Source organism: Ammospiza nelsoni, chromosome 3, assembly GCF_027579445.1.
Source record: "Ammospiza nelsoni isolate bAmmNel1 chromosome 3, bAmmNel1.pri, whole genome shotgun sequence".
Classification (NCBI taxonomy): Eukaryota; Metazoa; Chordata; class Aves; order Passeriformes; family Passerellidae; genus Ammospiza; species Ammospiza nelsoni.
The window spans coordinates 29,831,829-29,851,136 of NC_080635.1; the positions used below are offsets into that span (position 1 = coordinate 29,831,829).

The 19,308-nt window shown below is 41.7% G+C and overlaps 1 protein-coding gene across 1 annotated transcript in view; it reads left to right on the top strand.

The window, feature by feature from the left end:
* The window catches only part of LRFN2 (leucine rich repeat and fibronectin type III domain containing 2), a 151,204-nt gene that overhangs the window by 108,705 nt on the left and 23,191 nt on the right, over nt 1-19,308 (top strand). Inside the window, exon 2 of the mRNA XM_059468988.1 lies at nt 7,692-9,084. Coding sequence (XP_059324971.1) covers nt 7,712-9,084 — 1,373 coding nt within the window. The 5' untranslated portion in view covers nt 7,692-7,711. The remainder of the gene's footprint in view (nt 1-7,691; nt 9,085-19,308) is intronic.

Here is a 19,308-nt window from a genome sequence, read left to right on the forward strand (position 1 = left end):
ATGGGAGCTAGAAGCAAGTCCAGTTTCCAAAGGATGTCTCCCTAACTGACCAAGTCCTGGAATCATAGCGTGACTGTGGAACAAGTTCACTGCTTATCAGACAATGGAGAACCTGCACAGCTCAGACCATCTTAACAGCAGAGTGGACTGTTGTCTAAAAAGGCTGAACTTGGGATAAAGCCTTTTCAGTAGGCAGAATGTTAATAATGTTGATAATGTATGTCTTCCACGTGGATACTCTGATTCCAAACATGAGGTGGGCACAACGATGCATAATGTCCTTCACAGAAGTCTAACAAAGCTAACCAAGTGTCTCTCCTCTGCTTTCATGAAACTTAATATATTTTATATTCTTGAAAAGTGAGAGTAGTAAATAATTCTGAGGCTTCTGCACTTCAGATTTTATGTGAAGTGATGAAAATGTCCCAAATGTATTATGAGGAAGTGCCAGACAGGCAGATGCTCGGAAGTACACAGAATGTGTTCACTAAGTTTTATTTTCTCACAAAATGAGTCTCAAAATCTTGACTAATTTTGCACATTTCTTAAAACCAAATGGCTTATTTCAGCCAAGTGCTAGCAGCAATAATGAAGAGTGATCTAATAGATCTATACCTGGTTTCTTCTTTACTTAAGAGCTCTTGCTACATTTCTTAGGAACTAGGATGTAAGTGCATTGTGGATCTAAGAGCTCTAGGATCACTAAGGCTGCTAGACTCACACACTGCCCAGCCACCAGGGACATCTTTGTCAGAGAAGCTAAAAGACATAAAATGTTTCTCCTGGATCAATATCACTGTGAAAAATGAAAATCCTTATGTACATACATATTTCTCAGAATTTCTTCTAAGAAAGCAACTCTATCCCAGCTGAAACCAGGACCGTGAGCACATACACATTAGTGCTCAAAATACCCTTTCCATATACACTGCAAGAAAGTGACTCTAGGAAGAAATTTGTACCATGTTTTCCAAGAGCGCATCGAAGAAGCATTTGCTAGTAGGTTAATTATATCAAACAGAAACAAAATTTTTGACTGATTCTGAAATTTGTCTGCTAAGATTTGGGGTTACACTTGTCTTTTAAGTGTTATATGTTAAAACTTCATAAAAGTGTCCAAGGTTTTTTTTTTGTTGTTTTTTGGTTTTTTTTGCCTAAATAACCTGAAATGTGAAGAGGTTACTAATTGCAGAGATTAAGTGTGCTGGACCATTAGCATATGGATTTGTTCTTTTAGGATGTATGGAAAGAACTGGTTTAAATGAAAGAAGTTAGATACTTTAGTAAACTGGGAGAGATGAAAGCTACATTGATAATCTAGGCTTTTGACAGATGCATCATTTCCATCTTGGTAGTGGTAAGGAATTGGATAATGTTAGTATTTTAAAAAAGAAATAACATGACTGGTGTCAGGAAAATATTAGGAAAGCATTATGAAAATATCAGAAAAGCTTTCCAAGAATGCACACAGAGATACACAGGTTTTGCTCATGAAAGATTGAATGAGAGCAGTATCTTCCTGTCTGAGAAAGCCCTGCCTAAGAAAATATTTGGTTATTTCCTTGGGATCAGTTGAATGGATTAAATCAGCGTTCACAGAGTGAGCCCTCTTGGCAATCAGCTTTTGTGCATTGACCTTACCTCTGTTCTGGCTCCAGTTATAAACAGTTTTTTAGGGACTGCAACTTTAACAAAAAATGTTCTTACAATTAGGACCATCCTGTGAGCCAATTTTACTTAGACACTTCCACCCCTTTAGCCTAGCTCTTCCTAAATACTGGCAAGATAAAACTGCTTCCATGCTAGGGAGCACAGAGCAGGTAGGAGGGACTCACAGCTGCTCGGAAATGTGAGAACAATAGAACAGCATTCAAAAGAATCAAACCACATAAATAAACCTCATGGTGGTAAAGGGGTGAAAAATATTTTTAGTGCAACCTTGCTATGGCTGCAATATTCAAGAAAAAGAGTTGTACAAAGGGCGATAAAGTTGTTTCACTTTACCCAGAGTTCCCTGTTTTCTGTTACTGTGGAAACAGGATCAGTCACATTAATATGGGTGGAGTTTCATATAGACAGGTACCTGGAGAAATGTGCTCTTGCAAATGTTCCATCTTCATGTGTAAAACATAAGGTAGCTGGAGCAAGCAAGCAGTTCATGTGCTAGAGCTATTCCTTTTTTTTTCAATGAAACCAGCTCCTTAAAAGGCCTAGCCAAAACCTCCACTGCATTGTCTGTATGCACCTGATAAAGATCAGCTTTATCCCCAAAGAATGCAGGAGTCTAGGCAAGAAAAAACACAAAAGATCAACAAAAGCAGTGTTGGTTGTCCTGATTTTGAGCCTCTAAGCTGCTAGGTGCAAATTGACTTTCAACACCTGAGGAGTTTCACAAGTGCTCACAGTGGCCTAACACCAAGCCTTGGCCTAACATCGAGTGTTTCCATGGATGTGCTACTGATGACACATCCAGATGCAGAGATACTTACTTTCCTTATGGCCATTGCAATTGTTTAGTAAGTGTAGCATAAACTGCTTGTATGGATCAGGGAAAACACATAACATACCTTTCCACACAGTTTTTTGGTGATGCAAGGGATTAAGGAGTAAGTTTTGTCCTGACATAGTCCCATCCTCTTTTATGCCTTGTTGATTAAACTGCTTTTGGAAATAGGTGTGAAACTTCACCCATCACTGCAATCCTTCAAGCTCTGCATTGAGGGTAGATTTCTTAGTCACTTAAGTTCACTTAAAACAGAGATAACAATAGATAAAGAACAAAGAAAAGGGCAGCTCTCAGGAAAGAAAACCTAGTTCCTCCACAACACCTACAAAACTGAAAGGAGGTATCTAAGCTTACCCATAAGCCTGGGTTCCAGGGTGCTTGGAAACCACAGAATCAGAGCCACTACCCATCCATTTCTCCTTTTTAAATTTTTTCTTTCTCTCCCTTTTCCCAGACTTTATGCTGCATATTATTTGTCTGACAGTTACCTTGCGCTTGGCACTGTGGAAGGCAAAGGTTACTGGAATTTAAATGCAAAGTTCAATGAATACAGAAATAAAAAATGCCTTGGAGGCGTTGCTGAAATGAGATGCCAAATCCCAGAATTTGTATCTTTATGAGGAAATTTGAATACAAACCACCAAGTTTTATGGCTCTTGCACATATTAATTCATACCAATCCATGTTCTAAGAGGACTAAAGGGGCTATTTTTCATCTTGGCCTGAGACAGGAACTCTTCCAGATTTACTGACTTGCTGTGAGAAATATGCTTTATCAGGCTGATAGATATCTTTAAAATGTAAATCAGAATGGTGAGCTTATCACAAGACTGCCATTAGCAGCTTATAAAATTCTTGGTGCTGCAGCTAACAAGAGATTTTGTGAACAAGGTGAGCATACTGGTCAGCAAAAACAGACCCTAAACTTGATACTTTATTTTCTGTCTTGCAAGAAAATTACCAGAAATAAAATCAAAGCAATTTTTATTATACATCCATCTCCTTGGCAACTAGTAATTACCATGAATTTGTGGGATGGTCTAGATTTTAAAGGATATTATTATAATTGAGCAGGCTCAAGAATTGCAGTATTACCTGGAATCATACCTGGAAGTGCTCGAGTCCAGGCTGGATGGGGCTCTGAGCAGCCTGGTCTAGTGAACGGTAGGTAGGAACTAGATGGTAGGTAGGAACTAGATGATCTTCAAGGTCCCTTCCAACATAAACCATTCTATCATTCTATTAGTCTATGAATTCTTACCTCATCTTTGGCCCAAGTGCTTTGTCTGTCTGGAGAGAGAAAGGAAAATCATTTGCGCTATAGAAGTCCCAGATTTTCTCCTTAAGGAGTCCTGTCCATTTCTGTTGTCTCCAGTGCCCTATAGGAAGCCCTTTTGGTTTATACCCTCTTCACTGAACTGTGAACTGTTCCCTTCAGGATTACATTGTAGAGAAACTCAGGACTCGGAAGCTTGCAATAACAATGCTAGTAAATGATCACAAAGGCCAGAAATATCCTCTGTAAACAAACAATATTTACATTAGTACTCTCAAGTGCATGCAATAGCTGGAATGACAGTGGCTGTTGCCAATTTGCCCTCTTGCTGGCAGGAGCACATGCTGCACTCTCTGTGACTTTCATGCACACGTGCAGGCTCACACAGGCAGATGATGTGCTTTCGAGCCATCCACAGATGGTTTCCCCATCAGGGCTTGCTTTGCCATTTAAGCCTCCTGCTTCACATCCTCCTCTTGGTGGTTCAATCCCTATTTTATGTAATTAACTTCTGTTCCTCCCCCCATTTTTACTTTTTTTCCCATGAATGCTCTTTACTCTGACGCTCAGAGTCAACCATCTCCCCAAAGCACTGTGATATTTACCAGCATCCGGAAAAAACGTGGTTAGAGAATTGAGACACTTAAAGGAGACACGGCTGTCGTAAGTGTGCATTCACATTTTTGAATAGATATTCAGAGGGTGGGAATCTAGATTAGGGAGAAGCTATGAAAGGGCTTATTACTAATTAACTATATCTATTTCTCCCCCTTTTAAACTGCTTTTTGTTTATAATTTCAGCTGGTAGGGTAATACACTAAATTAAAGCTGCATAATACATTTATAATTAAGACTGAAAAAGCCAATTGCCTGTTACGAAACCACCAATTGATAATATTGCAAGGGATATTTATAGCTCTTTGGTATGTATGCCACAGATTTGCATCAATAACACACTTGCTTATCTCCAAACATTTTATTCAGTAGCCCTTTATTTACTATTGAAGGTAAGATTACTCTTCTCAAGCCATCCTTTCTAAAAGTGTCTCGCTTTCATCTTGTTTGTAAAGCTCAGCAAACACAGATGCTTCAGTCATTTCCTCTGCTATGAAATAGTAATAACAGTATATAATTACCGTCATCACACCATGCAGAAAACCTTGCCATAAAGAACACACTCTACATAGTTCAGCACTCATAGCATCTTGCATTTCTATGGCTCCTTCTTTCTGACTCATCTTGCATATCCTAGAGAGGAGATACCAGGCCACCTTACCCAGGGCATGAGTTGAGAAGTTTTGGGCAGAGCCCCAAACACAAGCCCTTAGGGCCCTATGCCCTATGCCATTCCTTTCACAAGAAGGTAAAGCAAGACCTGTTTAAAGAGCTCTTAAAAATTGTTGAAGTGATACTTTTTGTTTTGTGTTTGATGTGTGTTACTGGGGGTTTAATAACTCGAAACATGTGCCAAGAAACTGCTAAGTGTGTGAGCCCCTGCATGTTGAGAAGGGATATGGCATAGACCAAAAAAGTGCTGCAAGTTTACATGGTGATTGAAGGTTAGAGGCAAAATGGCCATCTTCAAAATGAGAGACTGAATTGTGCCTGGACCTAGTGCCACAGGGGAGGGTCTTGGAGACTGGTGCACACCATCCTAGCAGAAGATGTCTGGGAGAGCCCTCACAAAAATATAGCTTTTTGTCTACCTGCCCCTTTCCTCAGAAGGAGAATGAGGGCCAGGAATGAAGGATCTAGCCATTCTTCAGCCCTGCTGGATAGCAGGGCCTGGGAAAGGGAGAAACAGAAAGAAAGCAAATTTCTGTGAGAAGAATGTCAGCAAACCTGTGTAAGTAAATATTCCCAAACCTGAAGCAGGGCTTCAGCTTCTCCCAGCCACAATTGTATCTCCAAGCCAGCCCAATCATGAGTTTTGTTTATCCTTCAAAGACGCATCCTTGCAGTTTAAGCTGGAAAAGTGTGTGAGAGATCCAAAAAAAGCGAGATAATGGTACAAGGAGGAGTTGGTGGGGTGTAAGGAAGAACTGACGGGGTGCAAGGGAGGGCCATGAAGACAGACAAGAGCTTCACTGTCACTACAACAGTAGGGGTGGCAGTTTGAGAGTCTGTAGTTGTCAAAAAGCTTGCCAGGGGCCTGAGGTAGCACTGTCTTCCCCTGGATCCCTTCTCTTTGGAGCTATATGCTGTCATCCTTTCCATGGTTTGGCTGAGCACAGGGTGAAACCAAATGGCAATTACACAAGTGATTTCTGCTTCTAATGCTGTCTATCATTAATTTTATTATGAGTGGGCAAGTGACTTGCCCCAGAACTGGCCAGATAATTACATGGTCATCATTAACCACATTACTGAAGGGTGAAAATGCAGTTATTTTTATCCATAAAGTCAGCTGCTTCAACCCTAAAACTAATTGCACATTATTATGCAGCAGAAAGTAATTATTATAGATACTGATTTTAGCTTCTACTCCCAAAGAAGCAGACACTATTTCAAATGAAATCTTTCAGGATTTTTAATAAGCCTTGCAATCTGTGGTAGAAGAAGGAAAGAGAGAGAGAGAGAAAGAAAGGGAGAAAGAAAGGCAGAAAGGGAGAGAGAAACAGAGAAAAAGAGAGAGAGAGAGAGAGAGAGAGAAAGGAAGGAAGGAAGGAAGTGGCGGAAGGAAGTGGCGGAAGGAAGGAAGTGGCGGAAGGAAGGAAGTGGCGGAAGGAAGGAAGGAAGTGGCGGAAGGAAGTGGCGGAAGGAAGGAAGTGGCGGAAGGAAGGAAGGAAGTGGCGGAAGGAAGGAAGTGGCGGAAGGAAGGAAGTGGCGGAAGGAAGTGGCGGAAGGAAGTGGCGGAAGGAAGTGGCGGAAGGAAGTGGCGGAAGGAAGTGGCGGAAGGAAGGAAGGAAGGAAGTGGCGGAAGGAAGTGGCGGAAGGAAGTGGCGGAAGGAAGTGGCGGAAGGAAGTGGCGGAAGGAAGTGGCGGAAGGAAGGAAGGAAGTGGCGGAAGGAAGTGGCGGAAGGAAGTGGCGGAAGGAAGTGGCGGAAGGAAGTGGCGGAAGGAAGTGGCGGAAGGAAGTGGCGGAAGGAAGGAAGGAAGGAAGGAAGGAAGGAAGGAAGGAAGGAAGGAAGGAAGGAAGTGGCGGAAGGAAGTGGCGGAAGGAAGTGGCGGAAGGAAGTGGCGGAAGGAAGTGGCGGAAGGAAGGAAGGAAGTGGCGGAAGGAAGTGGCGGAAGGAAGTGGCGGAAGGAAGGAAGGAAAGAAGGAAGGAAGGAAGGAAGGAAGGAAGGAAGGAAGGAAGGAAGGAAGGAAGGAAGGAAGGAAGGAAGGAAGGAAGGAAGGAAGGAAGGAAGGAAGGAAGGAAGGAAGGAAGGAAGGAAGGAAGGAAGGAAGGAAGGAAGGAAGGAAGGAAGGAAGGAAGGAAGGAAGGAAGGAAGGAAGGAAGGAAGGAAGGAAGGAAGGAAGGAAGGAAGGAGGGAGGGAGGGAGGGAGGGAGGGAGGGAGGGAGGGAGGGAGGGAGGGAGGGAGGGAGGGAGGGAGGGAGAGAGAGAGAGAGAAAGAGAAGAAAGAAAGAAAGAAAGAAAGAAAGAAAGAAAGAAAGAAAGAAAGAAAGAAAGAAAGAAAGAAAGAAAGAAAGAAAGAAAGAAAGAAAGAAAGAAAGAAAGAAAGAAAGAAAGAAAGAAAGAAAGAAAGAAAGAAAGAAAGAAAGAAAGAAAGAAAGATTTTATCATGTTTTTATAACACATAAATGTCCCATCCTAGAGGTCTGATGCCTTTTGGTGGGACTCCTGAGAGGAGGCATCACAAAGTCTCTCTGGAGGTTGATGTTAGGCAAAACATGAGAAGAAAGGTATTATAATTAGTATATCAAAATTGCTGATGTTCCTTTTCACTCTTTTTGTTTCTCCCAGGTACTGTTGCGTGATTTACAATGGAAAAATTGCTCTGCAGCATCCTGGTGTTTGGAATGGCTGTCACAGTCAACGCTTGTCCCAAATATTGTGTCTGTCAGAACCTGTCTGAGTCACTGGGGACTTTGTGTCCCTCCAAGGGTCTCCTTTTTGTACCTCTGGACATAGATCGAAGGACTGTTGAACTCCGTCTTGGGGGCAACTTCATTATCAATATCAGCCGACAGGATTTTGCCAATATGTCTGGACTTGTTGACCTTACTTTGTCCAGAAACACCATTAGTTACATACAGCCCTACTCTTTCACTGACTTGGAGAGCCTTCGGTCTTTACATCTGGACAGCAACAGGTTGCCTGAGATTGAAGAGGATACTTTAAGAGGTTTAATTAATCTTCAGCATTTGATTTTAAACAACAACCAGTTAAGCAGCATTTCTGATGATGCCTTTGAGGATTTTTTACTGACATTGGAAGACTTAGACCTGTCCTACAATAACCTCCGAAGCATTCCCTGGGAATCTATAAGAAAGATGATAAACTTGCACCAGCTCAGTTTAGATCACAACCTAATAGATTATATAACAGAGGGGACATTTGCAGATCTTCAGAAATTGGCCAGATTGGATCTAACATCCAACAGGCTTCAGAAGCTCCCCCCTGACCCTATATTTGCCAGATCACAAGTAATTCCTTTGGTTGTTACCCCATTTTCGCCGCCTCTGTCCCTCAGCTTTGGGGGAAATCCACTGCATTGCAACTGTGAGCTGCTGTGGTTAAGGCGGCTTGACAGAGACGACGACATGGAAACCTGTGCTTCTCCTCCAAGTCTGAAGGGAAGGTACTTCTGGTACGTACGGGAAGAGGAATTTGTTTGTGAGCCCCCTCTTATTACACAGCATACTCACAAGCTGCTGGTCTTGGAAGGGCAGACTGCCACGCTGAAGTGCAAAGCCATTGGGGATCCCACTCCCATCATTCACTGGGTGGCCCCTGATGACCGTCTCATCGGAAACTCCTCGAGGACAGCTGTCTACGACAATGGCACCTTAGATATACACATCACCACCTCCAAGGACTACGGAACTTTCACGTGCATAGCGGCCAATGCTGCAGGAGAGTCCACTGCAACAATTGAACTCTCAATTGTCCAGCTCCCCCATCTCAGCAACGGCACCGGCAAAGCAGCTCCACCAAAATCCAGGCTCTCGGACATCACCAGCTCCACCAAGTCCAATCGTGGTGAAGCAAAAGGTCCCCCAGAAAGGGCTGTCCTGGTGTCAGATGTGACCACTACCTCAGCTTTGGTCAAGTGGACAGTCAGCAAATCGGCCCCTCGGGTAAAAATGTATCAGCTGCAGTATAACTGCTCGGATGATGAAGTCCTGATCTACAGGTAAATGCATTTTTTGTTTTGTCCTCTGATGACGGCAGGGGGTGGAAATCAACACAAGTCTTTTGCTCTTTGACTTTTTAATGATTTGACTTGGAACTAAGATGGCGCTGTGACCAGTAGCATTAGTGGTATTTGATAAATTTGCATTCTCTCTGTCAGTTTGCCTGTTGGTCTGTTCATTGCTTTTTTGTCCAAGTCACACATTGCAAATCTCTGTAGTACTCATTTTCCAACAGCTGTCTTCTGTAAAATTTTCAATTTGGGAAAAAATAGTACTGCAGTTGGTATCCTCCTTAGTAGGCTTAACTAAGAAAGAAAAACTTGAAGACTAGAAGTCAGAAATTTCCCTTTCCACCTCCTGTAGGTGGGATTGAAACAGACTACTTAGAGAGGAAGCAACGTGGGAGGAAGTTTGTGCTGTCTACCCATAACACAGGCTCTAATTATTCTGTGATTCAAGATTTGGGGCTGCTAACAAGACATTTTTCACCTATATGATAAAGCTTGTTTCTTATTTCACTAACATCTGTTCTACACAACCGTAATGGCTGAAAACTTTGGAGTACCTAGTTTTTTATACCATATTTAATGCAAGAAGAGGTGGATATAATTTCAAAAGCAAACCCTGAATCTTCCTTATGATCTTTCAGTTCTACAACTCCTCTGACTTCAAATGATGTAAAGTAGGAATCGCTCTTGCAGTGAAGCAGCAATAAATTTTTAGGGACTAAAAATGTGTAGGAACAGTGCAGGAAAGCAGTACTACTGTTCTTTCCTTGTGCAACGGAAGAATGATTGACATATTCATGCTAGTGATGAATCCCTAGAAACCACCTTGTCCTTCCTTTTTATTGCAAAGCTTCATTGACCTGAACTGTATCTTTGGTTATATGATCTCTCAGCAAAAGTCAGATTCTAATGGAAAAATAGAATCAAACATATCAACTCTTATAGCTTTATAAGCATCCTGAAGCAGTGAAGAAGATTTGGATCTGCTAGAGATATAATGGGATTTGGGGTTTGTACCTAATTTGAGAATAAACTGTGGCCAAAATATAATCAAAGGCATTGATTTCCATGGTAGGTTTGGTGTTATTGCCTGATGGCTATTCCACTCTCCTGCTGCCTGCAGGGAGAGCCGAGGCACTCATCAAGTATTTGGCCTCCAGATCCCACAACAAGCCTCGTTATTTTCTTCTTTACCACAGGCTGGTTTCCTTCAGCATGAGGAAGTCAAAAGGAGAGGTAGTAGACATTCATGTGACATCTTTCCCTCACCCTTCTACAATGAAACCTAATTTTAAAGCTTCTCTAGGGCAGAATGTTTAGCTGACATGGACAAAATTTTGTGCCAACAATACCTTTATCTGAGTCAGTTGTAGAACAAAAAGAATGAAGTGATCAATTTAGCTACTCCAAATTCACTCACTCATTGCCAAAAGCAGGAATATCGACCAGCAAGTCCAAAAAACATTTTTTAAAGGATATTTATTCAAATACTGAAATAATCTGAGGAAATTCAGTTCTGTCCACCTCCATTCCTCAATTATAAAAATATCTTGAAATAAATCAATTAGAAAGTGAAAATTATTTCTTTTGCTCTGGCTAATGTACAGTGGAACCAGTGTGTTAGCTTTGGGAATTGCAACTATGTGGAATTAAGCAGAATGAAAGGATAAGATAAAGTAATGATACAGTATTAGGAATAGAATGGAAGAAAACATGTTAGTGCATTTTTTTCCCCAAAGCAATGCTTTTGGCAGAAGCTCAGCAGTAATTAAGATCTTAAGCACAGTGTAAGGCTGAAAAACACTCTGAAAGATGTATAAGTCATATGTTCATTGAAAAATTAATTTGGCCAAGTGAACAGGAATATTCCTGCAACCAGAAAGAGAAGTTTGCAGAGGTTGTCAGATGCTGGAAGTGGTTGGATTTGTCAATTTTCTAGGGAGGAGGATGGTCAGGGTTAAAAAAACACAAACCATGCAGAAGCACTGACATGCAGCCTAGGAGCTGGATGGGTGAGAATTGGGTGCACAGTGAAGAAAGATGGCATCTTGCCAGCCTGGTCTGGAACAAAAAGTTGCTGTCAAGATTTTAGACACCCCTCAAAGTTTTTATCATGTCCCCACTTCCATGTCCCAGTAAGGTTTTGGTCCTTTGCTGCTTTATTTCATTGTGGCTCAGTTTTTCAGAAGCTCAGTGAGAAGAGTGTTATTTTGAAAAATCTCCCATCAGGCCTTTTTTGAGGATTCACTGATGATGCATAGTTCTTTTCATTCACAGCTCTCAAAAGCACTTCACCAAAGAAAACTTTTTCCTTTTTTTCTCTGCATTTTGCACCAGGGAAAAATGAAGCCTAGAAAGATGAAGTGATTGTCCAGAGTCTGAGAGTTAATCAATGGTACTCATAATATCAAAACCAGTCCTTACAACTTCCAGTCAGGGAACCACTCAGTGCCTTAGAGTTAATTACTAAAGCTCTTTTGCTTTAATTGGTCAGATGCATATCACTGCAATGAGTGTGTGGAAAAACCTAAGGGAAAAGGATTTCTACAGAGCTCTGCTCCATAAAATGCTGTGTATGTGCTAAATGGGATGTGATACTGCTTAGCTGCTGAAATGATGGGCACTTAATATACGCTAAGACAGTCAGTACTCCAGGACTGAGACACATCAGCTGTGCTCAGCTTTTAGGAATCCTGCTTCACCAGCAAGAAATGTATGCGCAAAAGAAGAAATCTGCTGCTCTCTCTGCTAAGAAATTTTCATGGACATTGTACTCATTGTGAAAGAGTGAAAGCAGAAGTTCTCCCCTCCCCGCTAATATCACCATTTCTCCTGATCATTACCCAGGACAGCAGTCTCCTTTCCCCTTCCATGCCAGCTGTGATTTTCCACCATCAGGGTGGTGCAAAAGGGAACTACAGTAGGGTGCAATGGCTCAATAAAAATTCAAGTTTTGGGACATTTTGGCAAATGTTGTCAGCTGGGCCTCCCATTTGCACTGAGCTGAAATGGTACCAGAATGTGAAGTTTGGCTTTGGCCTTACCAATGCCATTATAATGAAGATTAGCTGGAGAAGCCCAGTTTGTCTGCTTTCCCATCTGACCTTCCCTTGTATTTGCTATCTCAGGGCCTTTGCTCAAGCTCATAGCAGGTTTTTATCTCTTTCAATGCATTCAGGGTGCATATTTCTGATAGTGATTAAATGAGTAGGTCCTGGATCTCCATTCAGTGGGTTTTAATGCAGCAATCTTTCCATTCTTTCATCTTCTCTGTAATACCAACACCAGTGCTAGTAAATCACTTTTAGCCAAGAAGAGAAGCTTGTTAAAAATTGAAGAACTGAAAATCACTCCTTATTTGAAGGAAAAACATGCAGAAAGAATAACCAATGTCCAATAGAGAAAGGGATGGAAGAAGACCAAGGTCTATGAAGAGATGTCTGTCCTTGGACTCTGGGTTAAAGGAGTGAACACTAGGAAACCTCCACTGTCATAAAGATCTTACCTAGTCCCCTCAGTCAGAACTCCAAAGTGTTTTAGATGTGTAAAAGCATCACTCTTAAGATCAGTGCAACACATGCACTGGTAAGCTTAATTCATTTTGAATAATTGAAATGAAATATAAATGTTAGAAAATAATATCTTTGAGCCTTAGTTTCCCATCTGTAACCTGGGTGACAGTACCACCTTGCTTTGTGGGGATAAACACATTAGAAAATATTATGGAACCAGTAGCCCACATAAATAAATAGGGAGACTTGCTTTGAAGTCATTGTGTGGTCTGCAGCAACAGGGATAGTCATGAATGATTAAGATGGAGGATTACATAACTGCAACACTAGAATTCAAGTAAGGCATCTGGGGAGAGAGATTGTGCTTTTTTCATGCATAGAGCACCCTACATGATGGGGGACCAAGTCTCAGTTTTGGCTGGCAGGCATTGCTGTAATATATACTTTCACTACTTTTTCAAAAGCGAATAAATCTGCAAGTGTTTTGTAGAACTTCCCAGGTCATACTGAGCCTTCTGGCTGTGTTTTGAATTAAAGCAAAGATGCAGCCATTTAAAAATGTGCATCTGAAGTGCGACACTGCCATTAGATTTATGAGACATTTAGGTCTGTTTTATTTTGTGGTATTTCATAGTAAAAGTGATGAAAACAGCTGTACAAATTAAGAATTACTGTAGTGTTATAGTCTCCCTAACTTATAAATTCTGCACTGGGAAAAAAAGTATTTTATATGTTTCTGAAAGCTTATTTTTTAAATATATATTTTATGTAGCAGGCAGTTGAAACATTAAAATATGAATAAATGGCTCTACATCTTCAGTTTATTTAAGCAATGGTGCTATGGATTTGATTACTTAAAGAATATGATAATGATTTATATTTATTCAGCTCCTTTTACTGCAACTGCTTTACAGGGTGGCTGAACAGAGATCCCCACTATCCTGTCACCTCTCAGTTAAATATTGGCTGCAGTTTAGCAATCTGCAGGTGATTGTTCAGTTCCTTTCCATGAGCAAAAAATAGCTTCAGCATTTGCACTCATGGATACTTTAAACTAGGGAGGAAGTAATTAACTGAGCTTGAATTTCCCACAGCATGGTGGTATAAATATACCCATGCACTCTTCCAGTCAAGTGCATGTCAATAAGAAAGTGCTTCATGACTGAGGTGCTGCAGACTTCAGGAATATCTAATTCACTTAAGAAGGCTCTCTCAAGCAGCAGTGCCACACTGAGAGGATGCCATTGTCTAGTGCTTCTTGCAAGGAAAGCCTACGGTGTGGAGATCTTCCAGCTCAAGACTGAAAACAGAGGAAGCCCTGTCCTGTTGCTGGTAGGGCAAATTGTCTCAACAGCCTGAGGCTGTAACAAAGTGTGTTTATGTCATTTTTGTGTCTGAGGAAAGCTGGAAACCCAGAGTACTAGTTAGCTTTGGAAAAGACAGAGGATTCATTTATTCTGAAAGGCCCGAACATCTGTCCTTACTTGTGATTTGGTCACTGGGCTCAGACAAATAAATGATTGCAGATAAATATCAGCCACACTTCTACCCAATTTTCATTTCCACCTGTCTCCAACCTTACTAGGCACTGACCTGCCTCCATGGCTCACGCCTGGAGTGAAATTCCTGACTTAGCCTCAGCATTTGAGCTGAGCTATTCCAGATGCATTATGTGCAGGATACAACCCTTGATTTGGCCAAAGCATTTACATATTTAAACATTAAATTAAACAACAGCTGGGAGGGAGGACAGCACATGAAGATGTTAATCAGCATGTATTAATCTTTTATATTTGACAGGTAGAGAGCGCCAATTTATAAAAATAAAAACATGAAGTCACAGTCCAAAGAGAAGCAAAATTTATATAATCAGTGCAGAGGGAAGCCTGGCATGGACATTTGGTAGTTCAGATAATTTGAGAGTGGTTTGCAGCAGTAGTGTCTATGTGCTTCTGGAGTACCCTCAGCAAATGCAAGCTTGCTGCAAGGCATCAGTCATAATGAAGAAGCTGCTTTACAGATGCCTGTATTCTGGGACTGTGGGGTTTTATTTGTGTCTGCTGGAAACATTTTCATCTAGCCTTTTGTTTTTCATCTAGCCTTTTGTTTTTCATCTAGCCTTTTGTTTTCTTTCTTTTGCTGGAGGAAGTACAAAGACAGTTGTTTTTTGGGGTTGTTTTTTGCTTGGTTTTTTTTGTGCTTGTTTTTTTTTCCCACCACCCTACCCTCCCTTGCAATATGAGGAATATTTAAAAAATAAATAAGAAAATGTAGTGAAAACAAGAAAAAATACATGTATTACCAGAAAATTATATGAAATATATATATTAAAAAAAATATATGCGAGAAAAGTAGGTGTGCATCTCAATAATGTCCCTAAATTCATCCTAGATTGTTGTGAAAAACTATCATCCACTTGATGCTTGTAAGAATCACAGAAAGTTATGAGGAATCCATTGGTCAGAGCACGTCCAGTTCAGGATGAGCAGAACCTGACCATGTGGGTGCTGTCCAGACCATTTTCTTGTTTGCTCACTGACACAGAAAGGCAAAATACTAAATAGCTCCTTATCCCTAGGGGAAATATGCCCCTGACATGATCATGTGAGATGTATGTGAGGGCTCATGAGAAAGTGCTTGCACTGCTGCTGACCATCCTGCAGTGCCCCAGCACCTGCTCCTGGCTTGGAGGCATTCCCATTTCCTTCAAAGTTTAACTCCCGAAAAATAACATTTATTGAGGCCTGTGGAGAAGTTGTATGTGACAGCACTACCCCCAAACTCAAACTCAGGAGTTGAATGTGAAGGCAAATTGCCTGACTCTCATCTCACTCCACATCTAGGGGCGTTGCACAACGTGGAAAGGAAATTAGAGTCACTTTAGACAATGCTCTCAGGTATATGATGTGATTCTTAAGGCGGTCCTGTGCATGGCCAGGAGTTGGACTTTGATGATCTTTGTGGATCCCTTTTAACTCAGAATATTCTGTAATTCTGTTGTTCAGCATAAGACACTGGTACCCTGCTTTATCTCTGTTTCAAATTATTAATTCAGCTCAATAGGGCTGAGCATTCTCACTCAAGGGGAATTCAGGATGAGCTAGTTTTTGCCCATAATATCTGCCACATCCCCTCTCTCAGATCCTCTGAACCTAAGTACCAATATCTGCCCCCTACTGCCTTTATTGCAATAAAAAGTTATACATCTGATTCCAAAATGAAACATTGAAATAAGATTTTTATTTAGCTTCAGGTGAGCCAACAATTTGATCTCTAAATGAAAATCTTTACCATGTCCATAATTTGTATATGTAATGCACATTTAACCACCCAAGAGGCTCTACTTCATCTCTGCATTTTCACTGTAGCAAATTCCCAATATTCCTTTCCTTTCTGCTGCTCATCCATTTAATTCCAGTTGGTGTCAGAGATCCACCCTAACATCTTCTTTATTTTGTGTCACATCTACTGATATCTGGGTCCTTTTAGGAGGAGTGAAAAGGTATCAGCAACCACAAAGTGTGACAACTACTCCTAGTCTTTCTAAATCTGCAGCCAAGAACATCCTCCCTGCCCTCACTTCACCCTTCATTTCAACTGGATCGCCACCAATTCAAGCTACTTAGAAATCTCCTCCAAGGGTGTTGAACCAATAGTAAAACTAATGGCTGAAAAATACCTGCTTGAAGGAGAGGGTGATTTATTTTGTCCACAGGTGTTTTGCAATAGAGTTACGAATGGAAAAATGCTTAAAAGCATACTGTGCTCTAAACCACCACATTACTAAAATTTGCCTTGCCAATTTGAGATCATTCTGCTCAACTGAGCTCCCACGTGCTCACGGGCAGGTTCCAGGCTGTAGGCAGGTGAAAGAGGGTGCCTTGACAGCTCCTACCTCCCCAGCTTTCTGCCACCCCAGCCCATACAGCTCCCACCTGAAGTCATTGGACAGCCTTTTCTCCCATTTCAAAGCTGATGTGGCTTTACATTCTTGGTAGAAGGGTCTTCAAAGAGAGCTCTTGCTCCTGCTGCAGTAGGTTCCTATTTCTCCTTGTCTTTCCAGTGCTGAACAGTTGAGCTCTGACTGTGAATATTGTTTTGAGGGTTGTGCAAGCAATTATATTCATTTGGTTATGTAGGACTATATTATCTATCAAATACATGAGACGGGACAAAAAGGATGACAGGGAAGGAATAAGTCAAAATTACAAACACAGCCCGAGCATAGTGCCTTATTTCACTGGCATAGCTGCAGACTTACCTACCTAATTGCTTGCTCTGAATTTCCTATTATGCCTTTTCTCTTTCACACTAGGCTTTCTGCTTGTAGACTCAGGCTATTTTCAGAAGAAAATCTCCTTTTTTGTACAATGATGGAACCGATTAACTCTAACACATAATAGCAATGATACAGCTTGTTTTCCAAGAGAAATGACTTAAAAATGTAGAACTGGAAAAAGACACAGCACTGGAAAAATTAAAAATAAAAAAGAGAAGAATACACTGGACTAAATAAATTATATTATAAAGTCTTCATTAGCTTTAGCCCTTAAAAGTCTGGTTCTTTTTGGAGTTGCCTATAAAAGGCAGGTTTTCTGAGCAAAACATTTGCACTCAGAGTGAGAAAAAGTCTCTTTTCAGATGATACAGTGCAAGCTGAATGCAGCACTCTCTTCTCATTTAAACCTATTTTGGGGCTTCAGTTGGGATGTTGATGGTGAGTAGTCTTTGTGTTAAGGCTTTGGTTAGGGAAAGATGAAAGAAGAGAATTCAGACAAGCTGAGGAACATAAAATTTTAGGCAGAAATCAGGTTCATGCTCTGTTGAATTTTTTGAGTGCTGTACTTGTAGGTTTTCAATGAAGGCTTGTACTACAAGTAATTTATCTTTTCTTTGTTCTTAAAAGGGCACAGGAGAAATATAGCTCAAATTTTGACTAGTAAAGAAAGAAAATATGAGGTAATGGATGTCTTTGAAAATAAGATATGGGTAATTTCATTGCTATGGCACCCTTTCCCCCAAATGTGTCTTGTTTTGATGTCTAATATGAGGACAGTACAGACATGTACACTGTAATCCATAATAATCTGTAATAGGGCCTAGCAAAATAGGAATCCAGCCCTAACTGAGGATAGCGGGCTAGTACTTTCATCTAAAAAAACCTTGAAACTATAATGCCATTGAGAATTGCATATGTTTAAAATGAAATGTTCTGATTTTCATAGCAGAGAAAAGCAGCCAAGTCAGCAGGCTGATCTGCCCTATTGTCACAGCCCTACTGACCTCTCAGAGTCACAGTATGATCATATTAGGTCCTAGGATGTTTGGCAAGAATCCAATAAAGTGGCTCTGGTCAGAAAGGAAGCAGGTATTGGCAGAGGGCACCACAGAGTGGAAGCAAAATTGCCTGTGTGACACAACAGCAGAGATGGAGACACTTGTACTGGGCAAGGAAGAGATGTTAGTCTGGCATCCTTGGATGGGAAAGAGTCCACCCACTACATGGCTACAGCCATGCTTTAGGGTGGCTGAACAATCCCTGGAGACAGCAAGGTAAGGCTATGCCCTAAGCCTCTTTTATTCAGCTGCTCCTGGTTTACAGATTAGTTTATTTGCAGAGATGAACAGTTTGAGACAGCCAGCACTAGGTGTGAATTCATACTGTATTTGCCCATCTGTCATCGCTCCCCTTCCTCTTCCATCACTTTGAATTTGCCTAAGTGTTGTAATATATTTATTGTCTCATAATTTACTTAATTTTGACTAGAAAACAAAAGTGCTATTTGCTCAACCCAATACTTTTTTTTTTTTAATTATCTGTTTATTTAATCGGCTTAGTTTGTGGAACTAATTGGCTCTTATGCAGATATCCCACACCGTGCTCTGAATTTTTCTCTGAGTGGGGATTGCACAGGCAGTAGCTGCCCAGTAGACATATGGGCAGCTGACAGCATCAAGACACCCCAGCAGCAGCAGCAGCTCTGTCGTCTGGCAGATTGCCTTGGAGAGTCAGGCCTGGTGAATCAGTCCCTCTGCTGGCGCTGGGAGCGCGGGGCACGCCTCTGCTCCAGCAGGCTGCCTCAGAATGAGAAACAAGCGCAGCCCCCACGCTCCTTGAACTGCAGCCTTGGCACGGCTGGCAGCGCCCAAATGGACTTGAATCTGGCTAATTTGGGTGTGTGGAGGCAGAGCTTCAGCTTGGTTACTCTCAGGTGAGGATGTGTCACTAGCTTGATGCCTGCTCTTCTCTCTGCTGCAGTGTGGATTTTCACAGCCTGGAAGTGCCATGGGGAGGAGTTTTACAGTGCTGCCAAGGTTGGGCACTGGGAGAGGGGAAGAGAAAAGAAATTGGCTTGGAAGTGTCCTATCTCTCTGTGCCTCTTCCCTTCCAGCCCTGAAAAGGGGCCGAAAGTTCTTGTGAGCTTAGCAGGCAATATAACCAAGAGGACCCCTGCTTCTCTCCTCAACCCCTGGGTCCTTGCAGCATCCTCTGGTTGTTGATTCAGTCAATGATGTGGCAGCCCCTGAGCAGGCAGAAGAAGGAACAGCCCCTGGAGTCACCTTCAGAGCCTGGCCCCTCCAGCCCAGGGACTCACAAAGCCCAGGCTGGCTGCTGTCACAGGCTGCTGGCTGAAGAAAGGGTCAGGGACAGCTCTGTCTTCTCTGGTGGTGTCAGACAAACCTTCTACACTCTCAGTGGTGC